The 23,949-nt window shown below is 38.3% G+C and overlaps 1 protein-coding gene and 1 long non-coding RNA gene across 3 annotated transcripts in view; one reads left to right on the forward strand and one right to left on the reverse strand.

Moving 5' to 3' along the window:
• Positions 1–23,949, forward strand: part of SLIT3 (slit guidance ligand 3) — a 390,824-nt gene that overhangs the window by 175,979 nt on the left and 190,896 nt on the right. For both annotated transcript variants that reach the window (XM_083430686.1, XM_083430687.1), the window contains exon 5: positions 23,254–23,325. In XM_083430686.1, the coding sequence (XP_083286812.1) occupies positions 23,254–23,325 (72 nt within the window). The remainder of the gene's footprint in view (positions 1–23,253; positions 23,326–23,949) is intronic.
• LOC310673103 lies at positions 3,524–4,522 on the reverse strand. Its single transcript, XR_014508854.1, has 2 exons — positions 4,423–4,522; positions 3,524–3,643 (listed from the first exon to the last, which is right to left on the reverse strand). It is a non-coding gene; the product is annotated as an uncharacterized lncRNA (long non-coding RNA).

A 23,949-nucleotide genomic window follows, 5' to 3' on the forward strand; every position in this document is an offset into this window, starting at 1 on the left:
ATGCTAGGTTGAGAGTAAGTGGAATGATTCAGGCACTTATTTAATCTTACATACCAGAATGGTTCTTACCTACCTTGCTTTTTTTAAAAGGCTAAGCTGAGATATAAAGTAGCTTTTGTATTTGTGTGAATAAAGTGAAGCTTTAGTTTCAAACGGTTCTGTGTTACAAGCCTGCCCATAATGTTACCTGCTGATTGCCGCCAGTGCGGAAAGCAAAGCTTGTTGCATAGAGGCATAAACAAAAACTTTTCAAGATGATTTACATAGCACTTTGCTTTTGCTAGATTATTTAATTTTTCTACTCTTTAATCATTTTTGCTACTAAAAGCATAGTTAGCACAAATAAAATATCAAGTTCCAGAGCAGTACATACAGGACCACTTCAGTAATTATACTTTGTATTTACTTACCTCACTTCCCTTGGGGAATTTTGGATGCCTCTAAGTATGTCAATTTAACCTTACTAATTACTGAGATTATATAGAACAACGTGTCATTTTGAAGCACTTAGGTTGCTACCCAAGTATTGTGCCAGAATGAAAGCTTGGAAATGAAAAATGAAACCAAATAAGAGTGCATATCCCTATTTTCCCTTACCACAGTAATTATGGTGAAACGCTCTGTGTTCTGGGCAATGCAGACTATTATGCTTTTATAATTCAGACAAACCTGTTTTTGTTGGTGACGATAGATAAGGGAGAGTGGGTGAGGGAAGGTCTTGATTAATCCCGAATGCTGTCATTCCAGGCTTCTACCATGCTCAGCAGAAAGCTGGGAAGTGATATTTTCCATGGAATTTCTCAGATTGTATGATCTCACCCAGTTTATTTATGAGAGTTGTGTCTTCCTCACTGAAGGTCAAAATATGGCTTAAAGTTAAGGGAAGCCACCCATGAACTCCACAGCTGAGTGGAAATGAATCATATAATTATAGAACTATAGAGTTGGAAGGCTTGGAGATTCATGAAGTCCAACTCCTGCAATGCAGAAATCTCAACATGCGGTCTTTCATCCAATTTGAAACCATACTGGACCTGGCTTAGGTTTGCAAATGTGCTAGCGTTTTATTGCTGCACCAGTAGGAGGGGTTTCAATTTCTCATATTCAAGTCCACCACTCTTGCCACAGCACCCCACGGGCTTTCCCATGCGAGATGTGGTATCATGGCAATTGTGTCATGTGTGCTTGTTTTTTCTTTCTTTAGTCATGGGGAAGGCAAATACTTTTGTTCTTTTTTTGTTCTGGGAGGAAATTTGCCTACAGCAGCGTCCATCCAGAGGCAAACAGCAGCCATGGTCTGGACAACAATCGCAACAACAAAAACACACCACAAAACTCTCTGATTTAGCCAAAAAATTGTTATTTCTCACTTTCACTTTATATATATTTCACTACTCAATGAGCATAATTGATACAAAGAAATCAATTAAGATTGCAAAAGCAAGAAGAGAATCATTTGCAGACATTCTGAAACGTTTTATTTATTGCTTATGTTGTGTTGTAGTTATGCATTTTTTTCATGTCGTAAGCTGCCTTGAACATGGTTCAAACTCTGGAAAGGCAGCATAGAAATAAAATTATGTATGGATGCATGAATGTATGTAGAGTGGTACCTCAGGTTACAGACGCTTCAGGTTATGTGATTTTGGGTTGCGCACCACGCCGAACTTGAAAGCACTGGAACGGGTTACTTCCGGGTTTTGGCGTTCGCGCATGCACAGAAATGCTAAATCGCGCTTTGCATGTGCACAGAAGTGCTGAATCGTGACCTGTGCATGCACAGAGGTGGTGCTGCAGGTTGAGAACATTGAGCGTTGCAAACGTGCCTCCCGCATGGATCATGTTCACAACCCAAGGTTCTACTGTATGTACAAATCGACTGGGAGAAAGCTTTCAACAACTTGACCTGACACATGCATCAGATGAATTTGATTGCCTACATGACAATATAAAATAAAGTAGAAAAAAATAAAATACTGTGTCTTCCCACTGCTTGTAGTTTGTAGCTGCTTAAAATAATGCACAACATTTTTATCTACCATAGATATCTGTTGCACTGTGTTTTGCAAAGTGTCCGTTCCAGACAGCATGATCTGTAATCCATATGTTTCCATCCATTTACAAATTCTCTGTTTGTATTTTGTTTGGCTGTTAATAATGAACTCTGTTAATAATACACTGAATTTATGGTTTTTGCTTTTGTTTTTGTTACTGAGCACTTTCCAATGACAGTTTTTCCAACTTAGAAGTAAAAAAAGATAAAATCTAATGCAGTGATTAATAGTTTCAAAAGGTTCAGTGATACAACTTTGGAACTGTTACCATTGGCTTTCTTACACCCTGTAGTTTAGCATACATTTTATGTATGTATGTATGTGCCATGGCTTGTGAGAGATGTGCTGTAAGAAGAGAGTTGACAGCTATTATGGCTTCACAGACTTACGCAAAACATTCTCATGATGCCTACCCATTTCTTTTTAAATTTCAAACTGCTTCTTATATGTAATCTAAGTGGAAATTGCTGCCAGTAATTAGTTTCCTGTGGAAGTCTATGATAGGGACAGGACTAATGTGACTGTTGCTGTAAGACTAGAGGATTTCCCCCGATTAGCAATAAAATGAACTAATTTTCTTTGTTCTTCATTCCTTCCTCCCCCTTTCTCATTTTACCACATTTACCAATGAATTATAGAAGGGTATATCTTTCTCTCTCTTTTGCCTTGTAACAGATCATGAACATGTAGTCAAAGAATAGCTACTGTAGCCTGTGCTTTGCTAACCGAAGATTTTGTATTCATACTGCACCCACTATTCCTATTGCAAACTCTGATGTACCTTAGGCTGGTATATCCTTATGCTTATGTTCTTATGTTATGATGGAGCGATGTTGTTGTTTTGTTTTTCAAATCACACTTTGTATATGCTTGATACAGATTTAGACTGCAGACCTATGGACCCTTACCTGGAAGGAAGCCCCACGGAATACAGTAGAACTTATGAGTAAATGTTAGGAGGAAGGCTAGGCAGAGATGGGCTCAGGATGATGGATTGCTGTGCAGCAACCTCCTAGGGCTGGTATAGCTTGGTGTTGTCTATCTGATCCCCTGGGCTTTCCCAGCTGGTCACCTACCTGGGACTTGGAAAGTTAGATATAAGGTGGAAGCTTAAATGTTCCCCCCTTCTCATCCTCATATAAGATGTGAACTTTTGGGGTGGGAACTATTACTGATTTAAGCAAGCAGCTTTTGGGTAGTTACTAGTGAGCACGTTGATGTTATTATGTTCATTCAGATTAGTGGCTTATTTGGAGTATGAATAAAGATTCTGGCCTTGGTTCAGTTTAGTTGTCATGGCAAATAAATATTTATGGTGTGCTGCGTATCATGTGAACTTCTTTAGCAATGTACACTTGTTCTGTATCAGGCAAAGCTTGAAGGTTGCCGCTTTGTCAGATCCCTGAAGTACCTTTGTTAAGCAGCAGCTCTCTCAGCAGTAGGCTTGAAAGAAAAGAGAGCTCTGAGCCTTTGACAGTGGAGGTGTGGTTTAATTGTTTGACAGCTTTCTGTGTGTTTGTAAAGTTCCAGCAGGGGTTGCTCAGCTTGTGTCCCCTAGGACTGATCTCTCAGAATTGCAAAAAGCTTCTCTGTAAAAGATGAAACAATAAGCTTGTTTAGAGCAAGGCTGTGCTGCCAAAGGAAGTTGTCAAACATTAGCTCTGCAGCTGCACCTACAGCAGCCAAATTATTGCACTGACATGATGACAGCTCTTCATGGCTGCTTCGTGGAGAGGACACAGAGGGGGATCAGAGGTACGCATATAGCTGGACAGCATGGATCACAGTCAGCAGTCATAAGTTATTGTTAGCACTGTCTTTCCAGCAGGGCGGTAAACAGGTTTATGAACATCCTGCTCTGCTGCATTTAAAGTAGACAAACAAGACCTTAGCATTGTATGCCATACACTACAAAACCAAATTTCAAGAAGAAAGACTGAGAAGATTTGGAAAATCTTAGTAACTATCAGCAGGTGGTCAGGCACCGGATCCAGTATGATAACTCAGTGGCTTTTTTTTTGTCCAAGAAAATGTTTAGGGGTACTCTCATTTTCCTACTCATATTGAAATACTGCCCCTCAATAAGGCTAAACTAAGATTCACAAAATGTTTAGGGGTATGTGTATGCCAGTGTCCCCCCAGAAAAAAGCACTGATAACTTATGTAAGAGGTGGGAGAATAAATGTGTCCCTGATAAATTTCAGGGGAATGTTGCAGTGTTGGTGGGTTGGGCTTTGTATTTGTCTTGATAACAAGGCAGAAGGAAAATTCTTCAGGGATATGATTCGCTCCCGATCAGTATTTCTCTCCTTCCTCTTACAAGCAGCTCACCTTTGCTTTGCTCCTTTTGTCTGTCATGTTTACTTACCTTTCTTCACTATATTTACTTTTTTTCTTCAGATCTCTTCTTGGCTCCACTGATAGCAGTTTCCCTTAGTCTCCTTTCCTTTTTTTTTTATAGAAAAAGACAAAAAAATTGCCTCAGATTCCCTGTGTTCTTTTCCCCTACTCTTTTGGTTTCTCTGTCTCTCTGTCTCTGTCTCTGTCTCTCTCTCTCTCTCTCTCACACACACACACACGGCTTGGCGGTGGTTGTTTTTTTGCCTGTTCTGTCGGGCAAGAAAGAGAGGAAGAAGCATTTGAACCTTTAAAGCAGGGGTAGGCAACCTAAGGCCTGTAGAGGCCACATGCGGCCCAATCGCCTTCTCAATCCGGCCCCTGGACGGTCTGGGAATCAGCATGTTTTTACATGAGTAGAATGTGTCCTTTTATTTAAAATGCATCTCTGGGTTATTTGTGGGGCATAGGAATTTGTTCATTTTTTCCCCTTCAAAATATAGTCCGGCCCACCACATGGTCTGAGGGACGGTGGACCAGCCCAAGGCTGAAAAAGGTTGCTGACCCCTGCTTTAAAGGAATAGGAAAAGGGAAGCTCCTTTGCCCTGTCTATGGCCTCACCAGTCACTCCAGCATTCTATTTTTCTCAGTCCCACAGCCTCAGGGTTTGTCGCTCCAGTGAGTTTACTCACAGTCTTCTGAGCTCCCTTTTCCCTTCTAATATACATAATTCTATCTGTTGTCTTCCTGGCCTACATGGTCTAAGCCCTTTACCAGCATGATGGAAGTCCAGCAGGTCCAGTTATTCATGGGCCCCACTGCCCCTGAGAAGTCTTCCATGGCTAAACAGAAGAAGAAAAATGTTGATCAAGTCTTGGAGACAGCAACAGCATACCAGCATGCTAGGAGAAACCAGACAAAGGGAGGCTGAATCAAGCAGAAGGCATCTGTTAGGGGAAAGGGTAAGACATTGCCAACCCTCCCCTGGCCACTTGCGGCCCTCCTCTTCTCCAGAGGCTTTCCTTTCATTTTCTCCAGCTCAAGGGATAATTTAAGTTCACAGATCCCTCCCAGCTTTCATCCTCGGATGAGGATGGTTTTATGGCAGAGGTTTTCAGTCTTTTCGAGTCCACAGCTCCCTTGACCAACATTCTTTTTGTGGCACCCCTGTGGCGCTCAGAAACCCAGTTATGTCACCCTTGCCTGCAGCGCTGGCAGCCTCTCACCCTTTTTAGAATACCCTCCCTTGTGGAATGTTCCCTCAGCCTCCACTCCTCTCCTCTCCTCTCCTTGGGAATCCTCCAGGAAGCCGCCGCAGCCACCCTTGGTCTCTGAGCTGCTCCCCACCCCCACCCCAAAGACAAGTCCACCCCTCAGCCAGCCCCTGCTCATACCTTGCATGCTCAATTGAATAAAACAGGCTGTCCTGCACCAACTCTCAGCTGAAGTCTTGCCCCGTTTTACAAGCTCCTTCACCTGCTCAGCCAAGGCCCGCTGGCAAGAAATTTATGAGCTCACAGGCAGCACCTAAAATACTCTCCCTCTCAGCTCAAGGCAATCTTTATTATGCAAAGTCTTAGCTACCTTGTAACTAAGGTAGAAACCAAAAGGGTGGGGCTCCCCCTGAAGAGCTGTTTCCCCGCTGCTGCTGAAGTTGTGGCAAGACTAAAGGAATCACAACCTTCCATGTCTAGAGTTCCAGTTCCTGCTCCCTTGAAGGTTACCAAGGCTGAATGGGGTTCACCTTTCCAAACTTCTTGCAAAAGGACTTTCCCCCTCTGTTGCTTCTCTCAAACTGTAATCCTACAGCAAAAGCTACTGGGGCCATCCAGTCTTTGTAGCCTATGAGGGCTCAGACTTAGCAGTTATGCTACGCTGACCCAATGCTGTTAGCATAAGCTTAATTTAGGGGTTTCCAGTTTGGGCACGGTTTTAATGAAGCCTTGAATAAATCTACCTTTTACTCCATCGTGGGTCGTCCCCATGCTTTATTCTGTCCCCTTGTCAAACCATTACAATTTCCTTTCCTTCTCTGGAGATAAGGGCTGGCGATATATAGGTGATTGAGTCAGGCTTGAAAGATTCACTTAGGGGGGAGCAAATGTTGCTGTTTTTCACTATGTTTGGTAGGAGTTGCTTGTGTTATGCCCTGGAAATTCTCTGCCAAAAATTTATTCATTTTCCTGATATGAAATGTACATTTGAGGTAAATCAATCTCTGTGTTCAGTCCTCAAATGTATGATAATTTTTAAAAGAGCTAAACCCTTTTCTAGTCTCCCTAGAAACCAGTATAAAAAGGCATTGGACAGGGAACTTCTAATATTTTATTTAAAGTGGACATTTATGACTGGCCATTGACCTTGAGATTCCATTAGAGATAATGAAGGGCAGCATTTGAGGTTTCTTTCACAGCATGCAGCAAATGATGCATACCCCCAGATCATAGGACATTTCCTGTTCCATGCTGTGCAAGAATGGTGCATAACAGCATTTGCATTAGTTGCTTGAACAAAATAAGATGAAACAGCAGTTTTAGTGCAAAAGAACAGTTTTTTTCTTTTTGAGTTTCGGAAACAACAGTTGATATTAGCAGCTGCTAACTAGTCATCAGTACTGCCTAAATATCTCCAGTCTTTTAAAATGGTAGATTTTAGTAGCTGCTAACTAGCTGTTAACTATTCAACCCTCTCCATTTTTTAAAATGTTAAATATTTCCCCAATGTATGTAAACGTAAGAGCAACATTGTGCCTTTAACTCTTGTGAAAAGAATGGAAAGATGTTTGCAAATGCACCACAGAGTAAGTCTCTTGGCTTCTAATATATTTTGAACTCCAGCACTTATTCATCAGGGAATATTTTCAAAGAATAAGCAGGTAAATCTGTTTTGTTATTTCCATACAAGGCTAAGATTGGTGACTCTGAAGCTTATTGTAATCTCAGTGTATTCTTCCCTGATGAATTACCAACATAGTCCAAAATGTATTGGACCGGAGAATCTATTCTGAAGCACCATTGTTTAATTTGAGACCTCACTCTTGAAGCCCTGCCTTTGTCCAAAGTTTTCTCAGTTTCTTAATTGGACAGAAATAGGGTCTAAGAACCATCTGCAACCATTTCTCAGGATGAGAGGCATATGTTGTCGGACAGCAAACGTGGAACAGTAAGAGCCAAAGTAAATGTGTGCCCAGGTGCTACCACCCCCTCTGCCTCCCAATCTAGGACAAGAACCAGAGGGGACAGAATTGTCAGGAGACCAGGTTCTCAGCTGTCTGCACACCTTCCCTGGGAGCTGGCTCATTCATGATAAGAATGTATGGGTTTTGGGTCAAAAAAGGCCACAACTTTTATTGATTACAGATGCAATGGGTTTGGCAAAACCATTAGCAATCCCTCAGAGGGGGTTGCTCCTGAGGCAAGGAGGACCTATGACATATATCAAGTAGGATTACTTCCTGTGGGAGCCCCACCCTGAGGAGTGCTGTGGCCCTATTCCCCAACTGGACATCTGGACAGAAGCACCTCCTCCTGGATTCCTTTAATGGGATACCCCTTTTTGTTGGAGAGGCAGGCAGAGGCTTATAACCTCCTCTTCACCGAGACTAAGACCAACCCAAAGCCTAAACTGCCAAAGTTGTAACAACTGATTTGAGGTAGGCAAAAACCCCAGACAGAGCCAATTGGTCAGAAGGACAATTTCCTGCCTGGCCCCAACATTTGGTGACCAACATTTGTCCAGGGCAAGTTCATTAACATAACAGGAACAAAAAAAAATGAAGAAAGTGGGTGGATGAACTGACAAGGAACTGCCCTGGAGGATGATGCCAGGTCTCTTTAAATGCTCGAGGTGCAGACCCAAGTGGAGCCTAAAGGCCCCCCTGAGGAGTGTACGTCCCTGGAGTTGCCTGCCATTGGCAAAATAAGCAGGTGGTTATGATCTAGTTCCCTAGCTGGTTAGGAAGCCCAATAAAGATTCCCACTGGCTGAAGGAAGCCGGTGCTATCCTTGCCAGGGGAGTGTTCTGGGTAGTGACGACCAGCCTGCAACGCTGCTGTCCCTTGAGATATGTAAGCAGACTTACAGTAAGCATGACATTTAAGTGCACCACTCTTCTCTCTTTTCTAAACAAAAAACCACAAGTGGGGTTGGATAGAATCCGGATTGCTAGCAGGAACACTCCATTTTCCTACCAAAACTCACCCCCCAAAATGGCCTTTTGTCTCTGAAATGTGCACAGGGCTGCTGTAAGTAGTGATTCTGGGTAGACAAATAGCATGGTTGAAAGGACCGATTTGGATCCCCCCACAACACACACACACAGTGGATTTGCGTAACATTAAGGGCGCTCACCACTTCCCTTAACACCTAGCTTGGCCCTTACTATACTTATGTGAGGAAGTGTCTTCACTACAGGAACTTAGGTCCTCTGTAGATGTCAAGATCCTACCTTTAACCCTACCTTCAGAGAATACAGTAATGGCCTTGCTGAATTCTGTGAGGCAATTCCAGCAAGGTGAGTGTTTGACACAGATGCTTTAAGCATTCTCACTATTCTTTTTTTTATTGAGCAGGTTTAATTTTGCCAAACAGCAGCATTTCTTTATTTTTTTACTGTAACTCAAATGACAGCTTACTACAGAGCTATTTTTTATTTTGAGTCTGAAAAATCTATACAGTGTGTGTGCGTATATATAATTCAATAATCCTGCTCCAATTCAATAGAGAAATGGCATACACAATTTCCCTTTGCCAGAGTGTTATGAGAGAACTCGGTCAAATAAGGAAATGAAAACCAGATTTAACTTTGGGGGGGGGGGGACCAGGCAGTTGTGTTTGACTTGAAACCCTTCAGAAATATACTGAAACAAGACATTGAAATGACATGTGCAAATGCTTTTATTCTATAGCTCTATCCTTAGTCATAACCTTGGTTTACCTGTGCTACCTTAGCCTGTGTATTTTATATGAACAACATTTCAATAATACAGATGAAAAGCTACAGAACATGCTTGGAGAAGCAAGGCTACATTATTTTCTACCATATATAAATGCTTACCTGTCATCCTGTGGAAGGTCATTTTTAAAAACATTCCTTAGAGCACAGTTGGCATTGGCAGGACGCTGAAATACAGTATTTTATGTGTTTGAAGGAATTCAACTAAAAACAATTCAGATCTTCCAGGGGCTTCTTTGGGAGCATGGAATAGTTTTGGTCTAACCCTATAGACATTATTGTAGCATCTTATAGATTTTGCCACCTTTTTCTTACAAAATGCAACTCCTTCTGAGTAGTATTTGGAAGCACACACACAGCTATATATGCTATATTTCTTTAAAATGTATTCTTGTTGTTAAATTAATAACCTTTCATATAAATGCCAGTGTGATTTACAAGCATAAAATAAATTAAAAAAAATTGGTTAACAATAATAAGAATAAACATAATGCAGAAAACTCCCTCCCTTTCCATTCAGATGAAAATGCTTGTCAAAACGGGAACATATTTAATTGTTTTCAGAAACTACAAGTATTGGGATGCTGTTCCACAAAACAAGGCAGTCACACTGAAAGCCATGTACAAGTTGCTGTGGAGCAGTCTGCTACTATGTTAAGGACTTAAATAAGAGAGTCTGTAGCAGCAATGTAACATACTGCGGCAGTATAAAAATTACAAGCTGGAAATGGAAAGGTTAAAGCAGTTGCATGCTTAATTTGTGGATTTCTCATTAACTCGTTTGTTATACTGGTTATGAGTAATCAGTGTTGTCCTTTTTGGTGACATTAATCATATAAATTCTCTAATTGTGTACTAACAGAAAGTTTCTTTTAATGCTGGTTGATATAATTATTTTGAAGATTATTGTCACTGCTGGTCCAGTAAGAAATCAGATGATCAACTTTGAAAATATTTAACATAGTTCACTAGCAAAGAAACTCAGTTTTCTCAATGGTAGATAAGTAGTTTAATCTGATATGTGGAAAGTGCCCAGTGAGCACTATGGCCAGCATACAAAGAACAGTGAAAATAGTTCCATACAACTAAAGAGGGTTTTGGAGTTCTCTCCTTAACTGCAGTCCAGAATGCCACAGAGAACCCCACTTTTGAAACTGGGTGGACTTTCAAAAATCTGTTTCTGATGTAACATTGGGGCGTACAGTTGAACAAAAAAGTAAAATTAAAAAATCCTGATTATGACCAAGTAGCTCTAAAGTAGCTCTTTAGTTCTTGGAAAATTCATAAAACTGAACACTCACTTACCTAATTTCCTTCTCTTACCCACACATTAGTATGGGGTGGGAGGCACGACGTGCCCTTTCTGGGGTAGTTTGTCCACATTTGGTCTCCATCCTGCATTCAGCTCTCACCTGTGGCTCCTAGAAGATGTAAGCATGTGACAGTGGCCGCACCCCAGGAATGCCTACAACTGACCAGCTAAACTAGGTGAGGATAGCTGATGGGCCTCAAACCCTCGGTGAGTTAGGGACTTCTCCTCGATGCAAAGACAGGCTCCAGCAGATAGAGCGGATGAAACTAATAGTGGATCCAACTAGATCGTTTCTGTTCATGCTGTGGAGGGAAGTGAGGGGCAGATGGGGCTCATCAACCTGGGTCTGTAGCCCATCTGGGAGAAGGAAAACTCTGACCCTAAACTTCCGCTGCCTTGCGGCTATACTATCTATGAGAAAGACTTTAGGAGTAAACCATGAGGGAAAATCCATACCCACTGCCTTGTGGTGTATCTTTGACAGAAGAAAAGCCTAAGAAGAATAAAGACTCTGAGGCAGTTGGATGGCACCTTGCATGCCTCCTTCTGGCAACTCCTGCAGCCAAGCTGGTGTCAAATGCATTGCTCTGTTTCCTTTGGACCGTATCAGTGAGGCCAAGAGGCAAGTTTTGTTGTCTGGGTAGCCCAGGACCTCCATAAATACTGCCCAAGCTTGTGCACCAGGGAGGTCACTTTGGTGCTGCACTTTGGCTTTACCTCCAGAGACGCACTCCATTGTCTGTCGAGACAGACAGATGCCAACAACAACCAACACATTTGTACTGAGATAGGATAGCCTAGAATGGTGTCAAAATTTGCTTCATTTGTAGCTCAGATCTTTCCTTAAGTTTACTACATTTTAGCTTGTGATAAGACCTAGATATAAGTCCCATCAAACTCAGTGGGATTTACTTCTGAGCAGCCATGTAGTTACATGTTTGGGCTGCATGCACATGGCAGCTTATTCCATTTTCATGATGCTTCCCTGTTAATTTTCACATTATATCTTATAGGCACTTCCAGAATTATAGTAGAATTTAGTGGACTATAGTGCAAGTTTAGGGTTTATTTCCATATTATTAGCAAATGGATAATTTCTGGAAGCAAATAACACGAAATTGAGCACTAAACTCACACTATATTCCACTATTGTTCCTAAAGTGGCTTGATCGATTGATTTAATTTATAAACTGGCCTATACCTGGAGGTCTCATGACGGTTCACAGAATAAAATCAAAATATAAAACCACAAAATACATAATCAGAATAAAAACAACAGTCCAATAACACACCCACAAAAGAGTCACATTTTAAAAGGGCATATTGTGTGAAAGAGCAAATATAATGCAGAACTTCACATTTAGGGGAAAATGTGGGAACTAAATAAACTGCCATGTAAACATCCAAATTAATGATGTTATACGTGAAGTGTTGGTATCAGCTTTTGTTCCATAGGATCAGTTGAAATGCTTTTTAAGAAATGAGACTTCTGAGTTGACATGCATGGAATTGTGCTGTTGGTTATTTATAGTAGCAAACTGAGAACCCAAAGAAGCCCCAAGAAACCATTTCTTCTTCAGTTACTTGTGTATACAGATTTTATAATTAATACGCTTTTCGGAGATTTTTTTAGTGTTAATATGGATATGATTGTTAACATAGATACAAGCATACAATGTAAAGTATGACAGAAATTTACAGTGTATTCCTAAACACAATGACTCAGAAGTAGGTCCCATTTTATAGTATATTGTATTTTAAAATGGGGTTTCGGAGTTTTTAGGGGTTTTTGAATGTTTTATGTAGATTTCCATTTTCATTGTTCTGTATGGGACAATGACAATAAAGATATCGTATATCGTATTAATTTAAAAATGTGCATGAAATTGGTATCATATTTCTTGTCGTATTCATATTCTCTATGTATTCTGTGCAGATATGCAACTGTTGCATGCATAATAAAAATTAGATAGGGAATAACTATTATGTAAAATACGTCATATTGCCATCCTAAATGCAACAACTTTTCCAGTAAATTTGAAATCCTCTTCCTACAATGTCAGCTTTTCTTAGGTAGTTACTAATGTGTAATTATATAAATTAGAAGACTGCATAGGTGGGGGGAAATGCAACTAAGTAGTATATGACAGTTATTAGATGGTTTATTTGCTTAATTCCATGAGAACAACACTATTTTTTTATTTAAAGAATCCTGGCAATATTAAATTTTAAAGTATCGAAAGATTAAACTATAATATTTTCTTATTCTAATCTTGGATACTAAACAAAGGTCTTGCACTGAGAATAAAGCATTCCTCTTGCATGGTTTATAACAGCAGAAAATTTAAGGGGTTTATCATGTACACTGAAATGATAGTCTGCCTAATGTCCACCTTACGATACTCCTCAAACATAAAAAAGCCTTCATGGATGAAAAATAGAATAATGAATATTAACTGAATTAGTCATTATCTTAAAGTTTTGTTTAAGAGTGACATACATAAGAATAAATTTGTTCTTCTTCATATTGGGGTTTTTATTTGTCCTAGAAATGAGCATGCTATTTTTAGAAAACAGCGACTGAGTAAAAATCATTTTAGGTTGAGATAGTTCAGATTGCTTGCTCTACTTGAAAATAAATTTATCCTGACCAGTTCTGTGCTGCTATAATATCTCAACTATCATTTCATTAATGTACTAATGCAGAAAACTGATTTCATTCATTGCTCACTGTCAGGGGCTAGTGCTGCTGTCAGGTGTTTATTGAAGTAATTAACTTAATGGTCCGACAAAATTAGCAAAAATTAATTTGTGTGATTAGAGCTTTCTTCTGTGATGGACTGCTTTTTCAAGTTGATAATAATAACAGTAGACAGTAGATTAATATTTTACAGTTGCTGTCTAATTTTGACCATTATGGTAAAAACCTAACCCAAGCAGTTGTAAAGGTAGCAATTGAAAGAACCAACAATAATGCAACATGGTGGTGTTTTTTATTCATGGTTGAAACAATTGCAGTCAAAATAGGTTGTACGCAAATATGGAAGCTGTCTGTGCACTTTCTAGGAAATGTACACATTTCCCCCACAGTGTCTGTGTTCTTAGCATTTTGATTGGACCAGGCTGCCAACTGTGACCCTTCCAAGCAGTACAGCATAGAGGTGTGACTTCTCATATGTTGCGTTGATTGTAAACATGGAGGAAACATTGGCGCAGCCCCCTAGATTTTCTTAATTTTGTTGATTGATTCTGTTGGCTCTTTTCCACTTAATATTTTTCTTCCCTCCTGAATATAATCCTGTCCACATGAATGAATTCATCCAACAGAGGCTAGTGTGTGTGTGTGTGTGTGTGTGTGTGTGTACACGTACTTAGGACAAGAACAACCACCTGATTTGAAAATAAACATAGTCAGCAAAGTCAACGTTTTGTCCCATAAGGTTCTGGCAGCTTATCATTTTAAAACCAAAAATTGGAAGAGAAAACAATGCAACATTTCTAACACGTTATTTTTAAGGAATTAAACACCTAGACAAATTCTGCTTAAAACCGTCTCACATAAATTTCCCCGCACATACATCCCCACTGCTCCAGTCTTAAATGCAGATGATAACGGTCCCAATTCATTTCTTCATAAACTCTTACATCTTTAACAGACACAATGAAAAAGATAATGAATGATAGCAATTCATAAGTGAAATATGTATAAAGCAATTGCGTCTTTCAATTAGTTAAAAAATAAAACCGTTTTCATATTGTTGACAGATAGTGAAGAGCTGATTGCCAAATTTGATAGTGCTCATCAAAATAGAGAGAAGAGCACTCGGAGAAAAATGACTTTTGATCAAAATGTTAGCAAGAAGAAGGCACTGTGATTAGAAAGATGGGCAAGAAAGGGTGGACATGGTTGAAATATCAATATGAAATATTGAAACATTAAATATGAAATACATTGGATGAGGGTTCTAAGAACTATGTGTGGGATTACTTAGGTAGGTAGGTTAATTCCCTAATTTTTATGGTGAGTGGGCTGAATTACTTGACTTCCTGGTTGCAGTTTATTTGAAGGCAACCAACCATGAGTACTGGTTCATATATAACAGAAAGCCAGGCTCTGGTTTGTTTCCTCCCTGACATGGCAGGAGAGGAGAATCTTAGAAATGTTTAAACCATGCTTTATTTTTATTTTGTTGAAAGTTATCCATGGTTTAATGTAATGTGCAAACCATCTCAGTGTAAAGATGTGAGAAATATTTTGAGACGACTGAAAAATAAAACATATAGTTCAAAAAGTCTTAAGTTTTCCCATACTTTTTATGTAAGTTCTAAATGATGGTGTGGGAGTGGTACAGTTTACTATTCATCAGGAAATAAATCTTCAGAAAGGAAAAGAAGCACAATACAAAGGGGGATGAGCCTAATTATATAGGTTAAAGTATACCTTGTAACAGTGATTCTATTTTAGCAGAGAAACTGATGATAAAGATGAACTGGATAAAATAGTGTTGTTTTTTAAAAGAGCAAAGTTATTACAAGGTTCATTAATTCTCCAAAATCACATGAATGAAGAGAAAGAGTTTAGAAGAATTACTGGCTTTAGTTCAGAATGTCAATTTCTACTTTTTAATCCCAGTTCTCACAATTTATTTGACATCCTGAACAGCAGCCAAAAAAGCTATTATAAGTATAAAACACACTCATTGGTATAAATCTCATTAAGTTGAGCAATTTAATTAAGGTATTGACATGCTTAATTGAAACGTGCAAGGAGAGACTATTTTCATATCTAATTTCCATATGCTTTCCACTTTAAAAGAAAAAAAAACCCTGTAAAAATGTTATAGATTCAGCTAAGCCATGCCATCCCAAAGGAGCACTTGCTCCCATTTACCTTGATTTAGAGCCAACCACTCTCCTAAGTGGAGGTCCATTAAATGGATCTGATGTATGCCTGACTCAAACATGCGTCAGCTTCTCTTATGATCAATAGAGGAATATATATATTAATAAAGCACCAACTTAATTAAATCAAATAGTCTTCTGGGTAAACTTAAGATACTCAGAGATGGGCAGAGAATCAATATATTCTGCCATTTGAACATTAACTATGTGCTTGGAAATTTTATTCTCGCATTTTGAAGATGCTTGCAGTTTTTAAGTGTAGACTTGCAGAAGTTCACTGCATAGAAAGCTGTATTATGCATGAGAGCTTGTTCGGAAATACCCTTGCTCTGTTCTATATCTTTAACACCTTTCTTAACTATTTATTCTAACACTTTAGTATAGATGCCTGGTGTCTAAAAAGGATTAAAATAAATGTTGCACTGGGGAAAACATTATGCTGGTGGTCTGTCCCCAGTTCTCATAAGCCCTGTAATAAACTTAACAAACATTTACCTGATAATGGTGTGATGTGTTGTTTCTATTTATGTTGTGAAGGCTGTTGAAAAATTAATGTGTACTTAACTATCAAATTTGACACATGTTTTAGTTTATAGATATTTCAAAGTTGCTGACATATAGTTAATTTTTTTGTTTGCAAATAGTAACTTCTTATAAAATGAAGCCTCTATCTTGTGCATACACATTAAATTTTCATAGCAAACTATCATGTTTTAAAGTACATTTCCCTGCAACAATATTCCTAATAATTTATATAAGGTATTTGCATTTAATCCTTTCTGGATATGTTACAGGGAGACAGAGAGAGAACATGCGACAGAGAGCACTACATGTAGAAGGCTAGAACTCTTGGTGTATTGAAACTAATGGAATAAAATTAACCACCCTGTGATCTTCGGATGAAAGGTGGTATAGAAATTTAAATAAAAATAATAATATAATACAGCAAGTATCCTCGTTAAACAGTAATACTTGTTCCTGAAATTGTTGAAGTGTGTACTGAATTGGCAATGTAACTATAGCTTTAAGCACCAGGTCACAAATGGAATCTTATCAGATTCTCTTTTCTGCTAGAAAATTAGAATCTCTTCTTTATGTCTGCATTTTTTCAAGGAATATGCAATCAATTATCCTTATGCATACTTAAGGCATTTAAAATTTATGCCTTTTAAGTTCTGTTTGTGAAGTAGGAGATGATAGTTAAGGCAGGGAATTTTAATGTGCACGTTGTCTTTAAGTAAGTTTGTGAATTTGACTCCCAAGAGCTAACCTATTGCTTAAAGTGTCATGAGCCTTTCCACGACATCCATGCACAGTCCTTCAGTTGTGCTCTGTATGCCTTATTTTTTTTTAAAAAAAATAAGTGTACATGAAAAAGTAGCCATAACAAATCAAAATAATATAAATTAATATATAATTTGCACAAAAAAGTAATACTGCAAATCATGGCATTGATCTTAAAAGGCCTGTTCTGTGCAGTCATCAGACCATGGTTTATTATTTAGATTTTCAGTATGATTCCAAACAATGGTTTTCAATTTAAACATCATATCAAAACATAGGTAAGCTTCTGTAACGATAGTTTGGCAAGATACATGAAGTGTGCCTGCTCCTTCAAAGGACACCAGAAAATTACTTTACTTCTTTTAAAAACCTTAATAGATTTTAGTAGATAAGTGCTGTGGGATAATGTATTCTTTTATGATCTGAATAAGTTAAATGTATCGCTCTGACATTAGTTGTAGACATTGTAACCTATGACACTGTAGTCCTATTTAGTCTGAAAAATGAGAACATATAATAGCTCTTGTCTGCTTCAACAGTTTGAGACAAGTTTCTTTCCATTGATGTACGGTATTTGTTTTGGTCTGCGTTGATAGTTCTCCCATAATGAAGTGCCTTTGAATGCAGGCGGGGAGAGTGGTAGTGTAAAACCTTGCTTAGAAATGTTTACTGAAGTGAACTACTCACTTTAAGCGGTTGCTGGAAACTATATTCCTTCCACAATTAGATTTTTAAGACTTTCTAATGTTGGCAGCAGACCACTTGGCTTTTCATACATCAAGGATTTCAGGCATGTGCTATCTTTAAACAAACACATTAGCTGGAATAGATATTTTTCCAGACTTTTACATGTAGAATAGACTTTAGACAGATACATTATGGTAGAGCTACAGTTCCTCCCCACTCCACCCCCCCCCCCGATGTGATAATAGTTAATTGTCTTGGGACCACTTTTTCTCCCTTACATTGTTCCTAGCAGTAAGCAAACAAAAACTGGAAGATGTGAACTTTTATATGAGCCTATTAACCATGTGGTCTCCTCCCGCCCACCCCACCAGCCATCAGCTACTCTTCTATACTTAATTTAATTGTATGAGCTGACATTGTCAATCTGCAATCCAATAACATGTTTGATGGCAACTCAGAAGAGAGTCCAGTTAATTTTTGGGAGTGCTATTATGTAAATAAATATTCTTACAGAGTGCTGAGCCAAGACATTTGCTGATTAATCGGAGTTCTGCCCTTGTCTTCTCCAGGAATAAACCTTGGAATGTCAGAAGACACTTTAATGCTTTTAAATAGCAAGAACACACCCATACTTTTTTATTTTTTTTGCCTAGTTGTGTGCTATTAAGTGAGAAGCCTGATAATAATCACACTGTACAATCTTTGTGGTATGCCGTAGGGCCAAGGCTTGTTTCACGTATCCATAAGGTATTTCATATATATATTTACTTTAGTATATATTTGTTTTTTCACCGCTGTTGCATAGACCATAATTGCCTATGTATTTCCAGGTGTTGCTCCCCCTCCCACAAAGTTATATGTCAAGAGAGAAAGGTGTTGACATTGAATGCAGAAGATAGAACAATCCTGTGAGAGATTTCATTATATTTTAATCAATGCTCTTTAGGGCGAAAGCAGGACATTGTGACACCAGATGTCATAAATAATTATATCCTATTTTAGTGGTTGCTTTGCACAGTCACTATTGTTGCAAAATTAGTGCTACTAGTACAGAGACCAAGGTGGTGGACAAAAAGGCTATAGATGTTGATAACTGTATGGTGAGTTGGGGGAAATCATTTTGTCTTGCTATTAATGTGTTTAAAGGTTGTGTTAATGTTTATTGTTGAAGACTGCAATTAAACAAAGTTCTATCTCATGCTTGGGTCATATTTGTGACATCGCGAATGCTTCTGGTATACAAGCTGTTTACGCATTTCTTCCAAGCAAAATAAAATGGGCTTGAAAATAGAGTCATACCTATGGAATGGGAGCATTTCAGTATATTAATTAAGGTTATACACAAACTTCACAGTGGTAAGATAAGTAGTCATGTTTGGTAATTTGTTTTTTGCACTGTGTAAGAGTTGCCTGCCAAGTTAACACTACAGAGAAGCTGACAAGGTGTATCATAGACAGTATTGGGGGAGGGGTAGAAGGATGTTTGCATAATGGGAATAACTTCAAAAAGTTCAAGGACATTTTATTTTATAATGTTTTAAAATTACTTGATCACAATGTTGCATTATTATTATCAACATTTTCCTTATCTTTATAAGACTTCTTCAGTTCAAATAACCTCCTGATTATTATTATTTTAAAAAAATGAATGTAATTTTTAAAGTGGAGTAGTTCCCAGCAGAGCAGCAAATAAATCACCCAGTTTCTAGTTTCGGTCAATTTACTGTATCTCCTGTTGGTAGATATACATATGACTGTAACAAGGCTGAGGATTTTATTGTTCAGAAGTCACATATGCCAAGTTATAATCCTGTAAGTAAGTCTTGCATTGGCTGGGATCTGTTTCATTGATGTTCTTTCTATTCAGGCCCCAAGGGAATGTTAGTATTGCTGGATTGTGTCCAATACTAGAATTCCATTCACAGAAGGCTCTTTCATCCAGGCTTCTGTAAGCAGAAGAGAATGGAGGGTATTTTGCAAGTTTGGTCTTTCTGTTCCCCCCATCCCAGCAATCCCACACAGTTCTAGAGCGTGCCCAAATTATTTGCAGCAAAAGGGAGGCTGCGTACAGGGCTGTGGCAAAAATGGTCTCCCTTCCATTCATAGATGCCTCCAATGAATCAAAGAGCATTCCATGAATGGAAAGGCACTGTTGTATACAACCTGCTGTTAGTGTTGTATGCAAAAGCAGCATCTAATTACCTGTGCGCCTTAATTGCTGTTTCTGCTGGGGGAAATATAGATATTTTAAAAAACAAAAATTAATTTAGGAACTAAACTGAAATATGATACTTCTCTTATGACCAAGTAATATCACAACATATTTTAAACTTTCCCGAATTCCTCCTCAGTCTTGGTGTTCAACAAATGAAAGGATGGTGGAAGGGCTGGAGTGGGTGTGTATGTCAAAGTTGTTGATCATATTGCTCTGCCTGCAATATGTTACATTCTTAATACAAACTTAAATATTTTCTTCATCGGCTAATTATACTGAAGGATTGTGCCCAGCGTGTACTGGTGCAAAGCAATAATAGCCACTCTTTTTTGAAATTAGAAAAGCAGGCATTTATTTTAGTGCTTCTAGCACTGATTTTGTAGCTAATCAGTGTGAAGACTATTCATACCTAATATGATAACCCTGCTGTTTGTTTTACTGATGTCAAATCTCAGTCTTGTGCATGGATGTTGGATAAGTTCTATCTCTCTGTAAAGAAATAAAAGAATGAAATAGCTGGACTGAAGCTTTATCCTTGGCCTTTATATGACCCCTTATCAGTATTCTAAGATTTTTTACAGATTAACATTTAACACCTCCACAGAAAATCCCTCAATTTCTTTAAAGGACATTCTCATCCTAATGTGTATTATAAATTGAAATAGTAATAGTATCACAAATGTTGAACAGTTGAACAAATAGCTATATATTGTGGTTGGATACTGCTTCCTTAGTGGCCTTAAGAAAAAATATTTAAGAAACTGACTGCATGTTTCAGAAAACGGAAAGCTGTTAATATGGCCAAAGATACTTTTGTGCGTTGGGTGAATCTGATGGCAGCTGATTTGGTCCTAGAAAGTCTTTAAGAGTGATTTGGAATGCTGGTATCAAACACAAGATCAAACACTTCAAAACACACACAAGAGTGGATACTTGTAATAGTGAATGGGCAGCTACCTAAATGCAGCTTGCAGCTGAAACCTCTACATTGCTGCAACAACACCTTGACAATGTCAGGTTGTCAGACTATGAGATTTATTTATGAAATCGGCACACAATCCTGGAGATTTGTAGAGGGTGCCCTGTTAGCCAGAGAATAGTACCTCAATAGAAGATAAAGTGAATGTAAGTTACAAGCAGATTTTTTTTTCCTGAGCGAGATTAATTTCCTGCAATCTCTTGCGTTCTTGGATAGCTGTAGAAAAGACAGAGTAGAGGGATAAAAGAGACATCAATAATATAAATTATCTTGGTATGCTAGAATACTAGAAACATTGCTTTAAATCACAAGTTTGCTACCTTTTCACTCTGCTTGGAGTAATATAAAATGCACATTTTTCAAGGACAAATTTGATTTTCTTGTGTTCTGCTTAGGGTGAATGCTTGCTTCATTTATCTCATTTTGTTATCATTGGTAACTCTCAATTGATGTTTCTATTTTAAACCAGTTGCTTTCTCTCTAAGTAGTATGTATCATACCATAGTACTGTACTTTTGTCTTTAAAAATTGACTTCTCCCACCCCACATTTCCCTTTGTAACACAGAATAAAGATCTGTCGCAAAGCATTTATTATTTTGGTATTAAGCACTGATGAAGAGAAGGGAAAGAATGGAAGAGGAAGATACCTTACTAGTCACTGTTGCATAATTTTGGAAAGTGAAACATGTCTTTTAGAAAACAATATAGTATTCTGCATGGCCATTTGTGTGTCTGTCTGAGAGAACAATTTTGCTACCGAGAGGAATTGGTGTAGACTAGATGACTAGCATAAATTGAATTAGTCTGACAAAGACATTTAGGGTGGGGGTCGAATGGACCATCATCCTGATGGAAAACAGAAGAAAGCCCTGGGTGACACAGCTTGACCTAAGATGTCAGTGTGGGTTTTCTGTGTGGTGCTCTCATTCAGAGTCACAATGCTTGTTTTTCAATAAAATCAATTTGATAGAGGTTCACCTTACAATGCAGCATTTACTTTAAAGGTGGGCGGGGGATTGCATGGGGTGCATTATAATGAATACTACCCAGTTGAGCAGTCTGGCTTTAGGATGAACAATTTGTACATCCCTTAAAAAAACGGTTTACTAAGCTTGGTCGGGTATTAGTGTCCTTAAAGTCCATCCTCTATCCCATTTTTTATTTTTCATTTTTCTATACCACCCTTCATCTGAAGATCACAGGCCAGTGTACAATATAAAAGCACAAAATGCATAACATAATAACAAACAAAACAACAATACTCCAAGTTTAAAAGGCCATAGATTGTTTAATTAGCCAGAGGCTGTCCAATTATTTTATTTAAAACAAAGGTTTCCTTTGGATGTTAATAAGAGCAATTTGCTTAAGTTTGCAATGCTCTTGGGTAACTGTTTTGTTCTTTTTATGAACTACAGTTTATGTATGTATTAAGCCACAAATATTAAGTAGAGGGGAATGCTGAGATTTTATTAAAGGGGGGGCTGAAAGGAGATATGATAGCCGTCGTCAAATATCTAAAGGGCTGTCATATGAGGATTTTCTCCTGCTCTGGAGGCTAGGACCAGAACAAATGGATTCAAGTTATAAGAAAGTAGATTCCAACCAAACATCAGAAATAACTTTCTGACAGTAAGAGCTTTTCATTCGTAGAACATACCCCCACAAGAAGTGGTGGGCTCTCCTTCCTTGGAGGTTTTTAAGTAGAGGTTGGTTGGCCATCTGTCTTGGAATGCTTCAGTTGAGATTCCTGCATTGCAGGGCGTTGGAGTAGATGATCCTCAGGGTCCCTTCCAACTCCACAATTCCATGATATTTACTTTTCTCATACTTAATACTTTTCTCTTTCTTCTTGGAACATACTGAAATTCCTAAGACTCTTAATTTGTTTTTATTGAAACAGTTTTAATCACTTTGATCCCACTTTGTTCTGTACTCATTGTATCTCAAAGAGCAGTGAGACGGGTTACTGAGAGATTTGTTCTGTAAGGCTACAGTACGCCCTTTTAGTAAGTCCTATGTACATATACCGAGGAGCAAATCTAATTGAACTCAGTACGGCTTGCTTCAGAGTAAACATCTATAGGATTGCACTACACATTACTTTATCTGTTGTATTTGTTGTATTTCTATGCTTTCCCAGGTGTGTTCTCCTACAGTTCACATCCTTGTTAACGTTAATCTGTAATAATAAAAAAGGGTTGTAAAGGAACAGACAAATTTGAAAAAAAAAAATGCTTTTAACATCTGTGAGGGTAAATTTTGTATAATATTTAATCCAAACACATAGGAATAAGAATCTGCAGTTCCATTAGCTATGTCATCCCATAATAGCCATATACAGTATCCACAGTTCATGGAAATGTTAAAGCCTTCCCAGAAATCACTTCAACACTTAACCTGCTGAAATACAGTAAATGTGCAACTATTTCTACCCATCTCTAAGTTGTCCACAGCTGTGAGCATTTCTCTATGTCATTGTGTGTTTTTTGTTTATTTGTCCCTAATAAGTGTGTATTTTTTTTTCTTTAGGGACTTAAGTGAAAACCAGATTCAAGGCATCCCAAGAAAGGCTTTTCGAGGCATTACCGATGTGAAGAATTTGTAAGTCACATCTACAATAGAACTTGGGCTGAATATGAATTATTATATGCTACTGCTCTTACGTATTTGAGGACCAGAGGCATACATGGAAATGGTTTCCATGCCTAGAAATCACTGGTCCACTTCCATGCTCTCACATTTGCATTAAACATAAGCACACTCTTCCAAGATTCCATTGTCTTTCACAGGTCAATTGCCTGAGACAGCAGATGTTTCATCAAAGGGAGCAGACTGATAATTTGTTTAGCTTAATATTGTATGTTTATTGTAATTGGAACATATAGTATTTTAATGAAACCTTTAGGATTTTCCACCTGAGGTACTATGATGTCTTGGGCTAGCTCATCCTGTGGCTACAGGGCCGCAGTACTTCACTCACTTACCTTGTAGTACGTCCCATGGAACTCAATAGGACTTACCTCTGAATAGAAATATATAGGATTGTACTGTTAGTGGAACATCACATCACTTGATGGTATAAGTGAATAATGTAGTTGATCCATAATTCCATAAGTGCAGAAGTGCTCTGAACTGCAAATTCAGCCTAGTGAACTGTATGCTGCCCTCCTCTGTTCAAGTAGTAATAGCTGTAATAGTATTTTGTATCTTGTTTTCTAAATTTGC

This window comes from Podarcis tiliguerta, assembly GCF_965153285.1.
Source record: "Podarcis tiliguerta genome assembly, chromosome: 2".
In the NCBI taxonomy this organism is placed as follows: domain Eukaryota; kingdom Metazoa; phylum Chordata; class Lepidosauria; order Squamata; family Lacertidae; genus Podarcis; species Podarcis tiliguerta.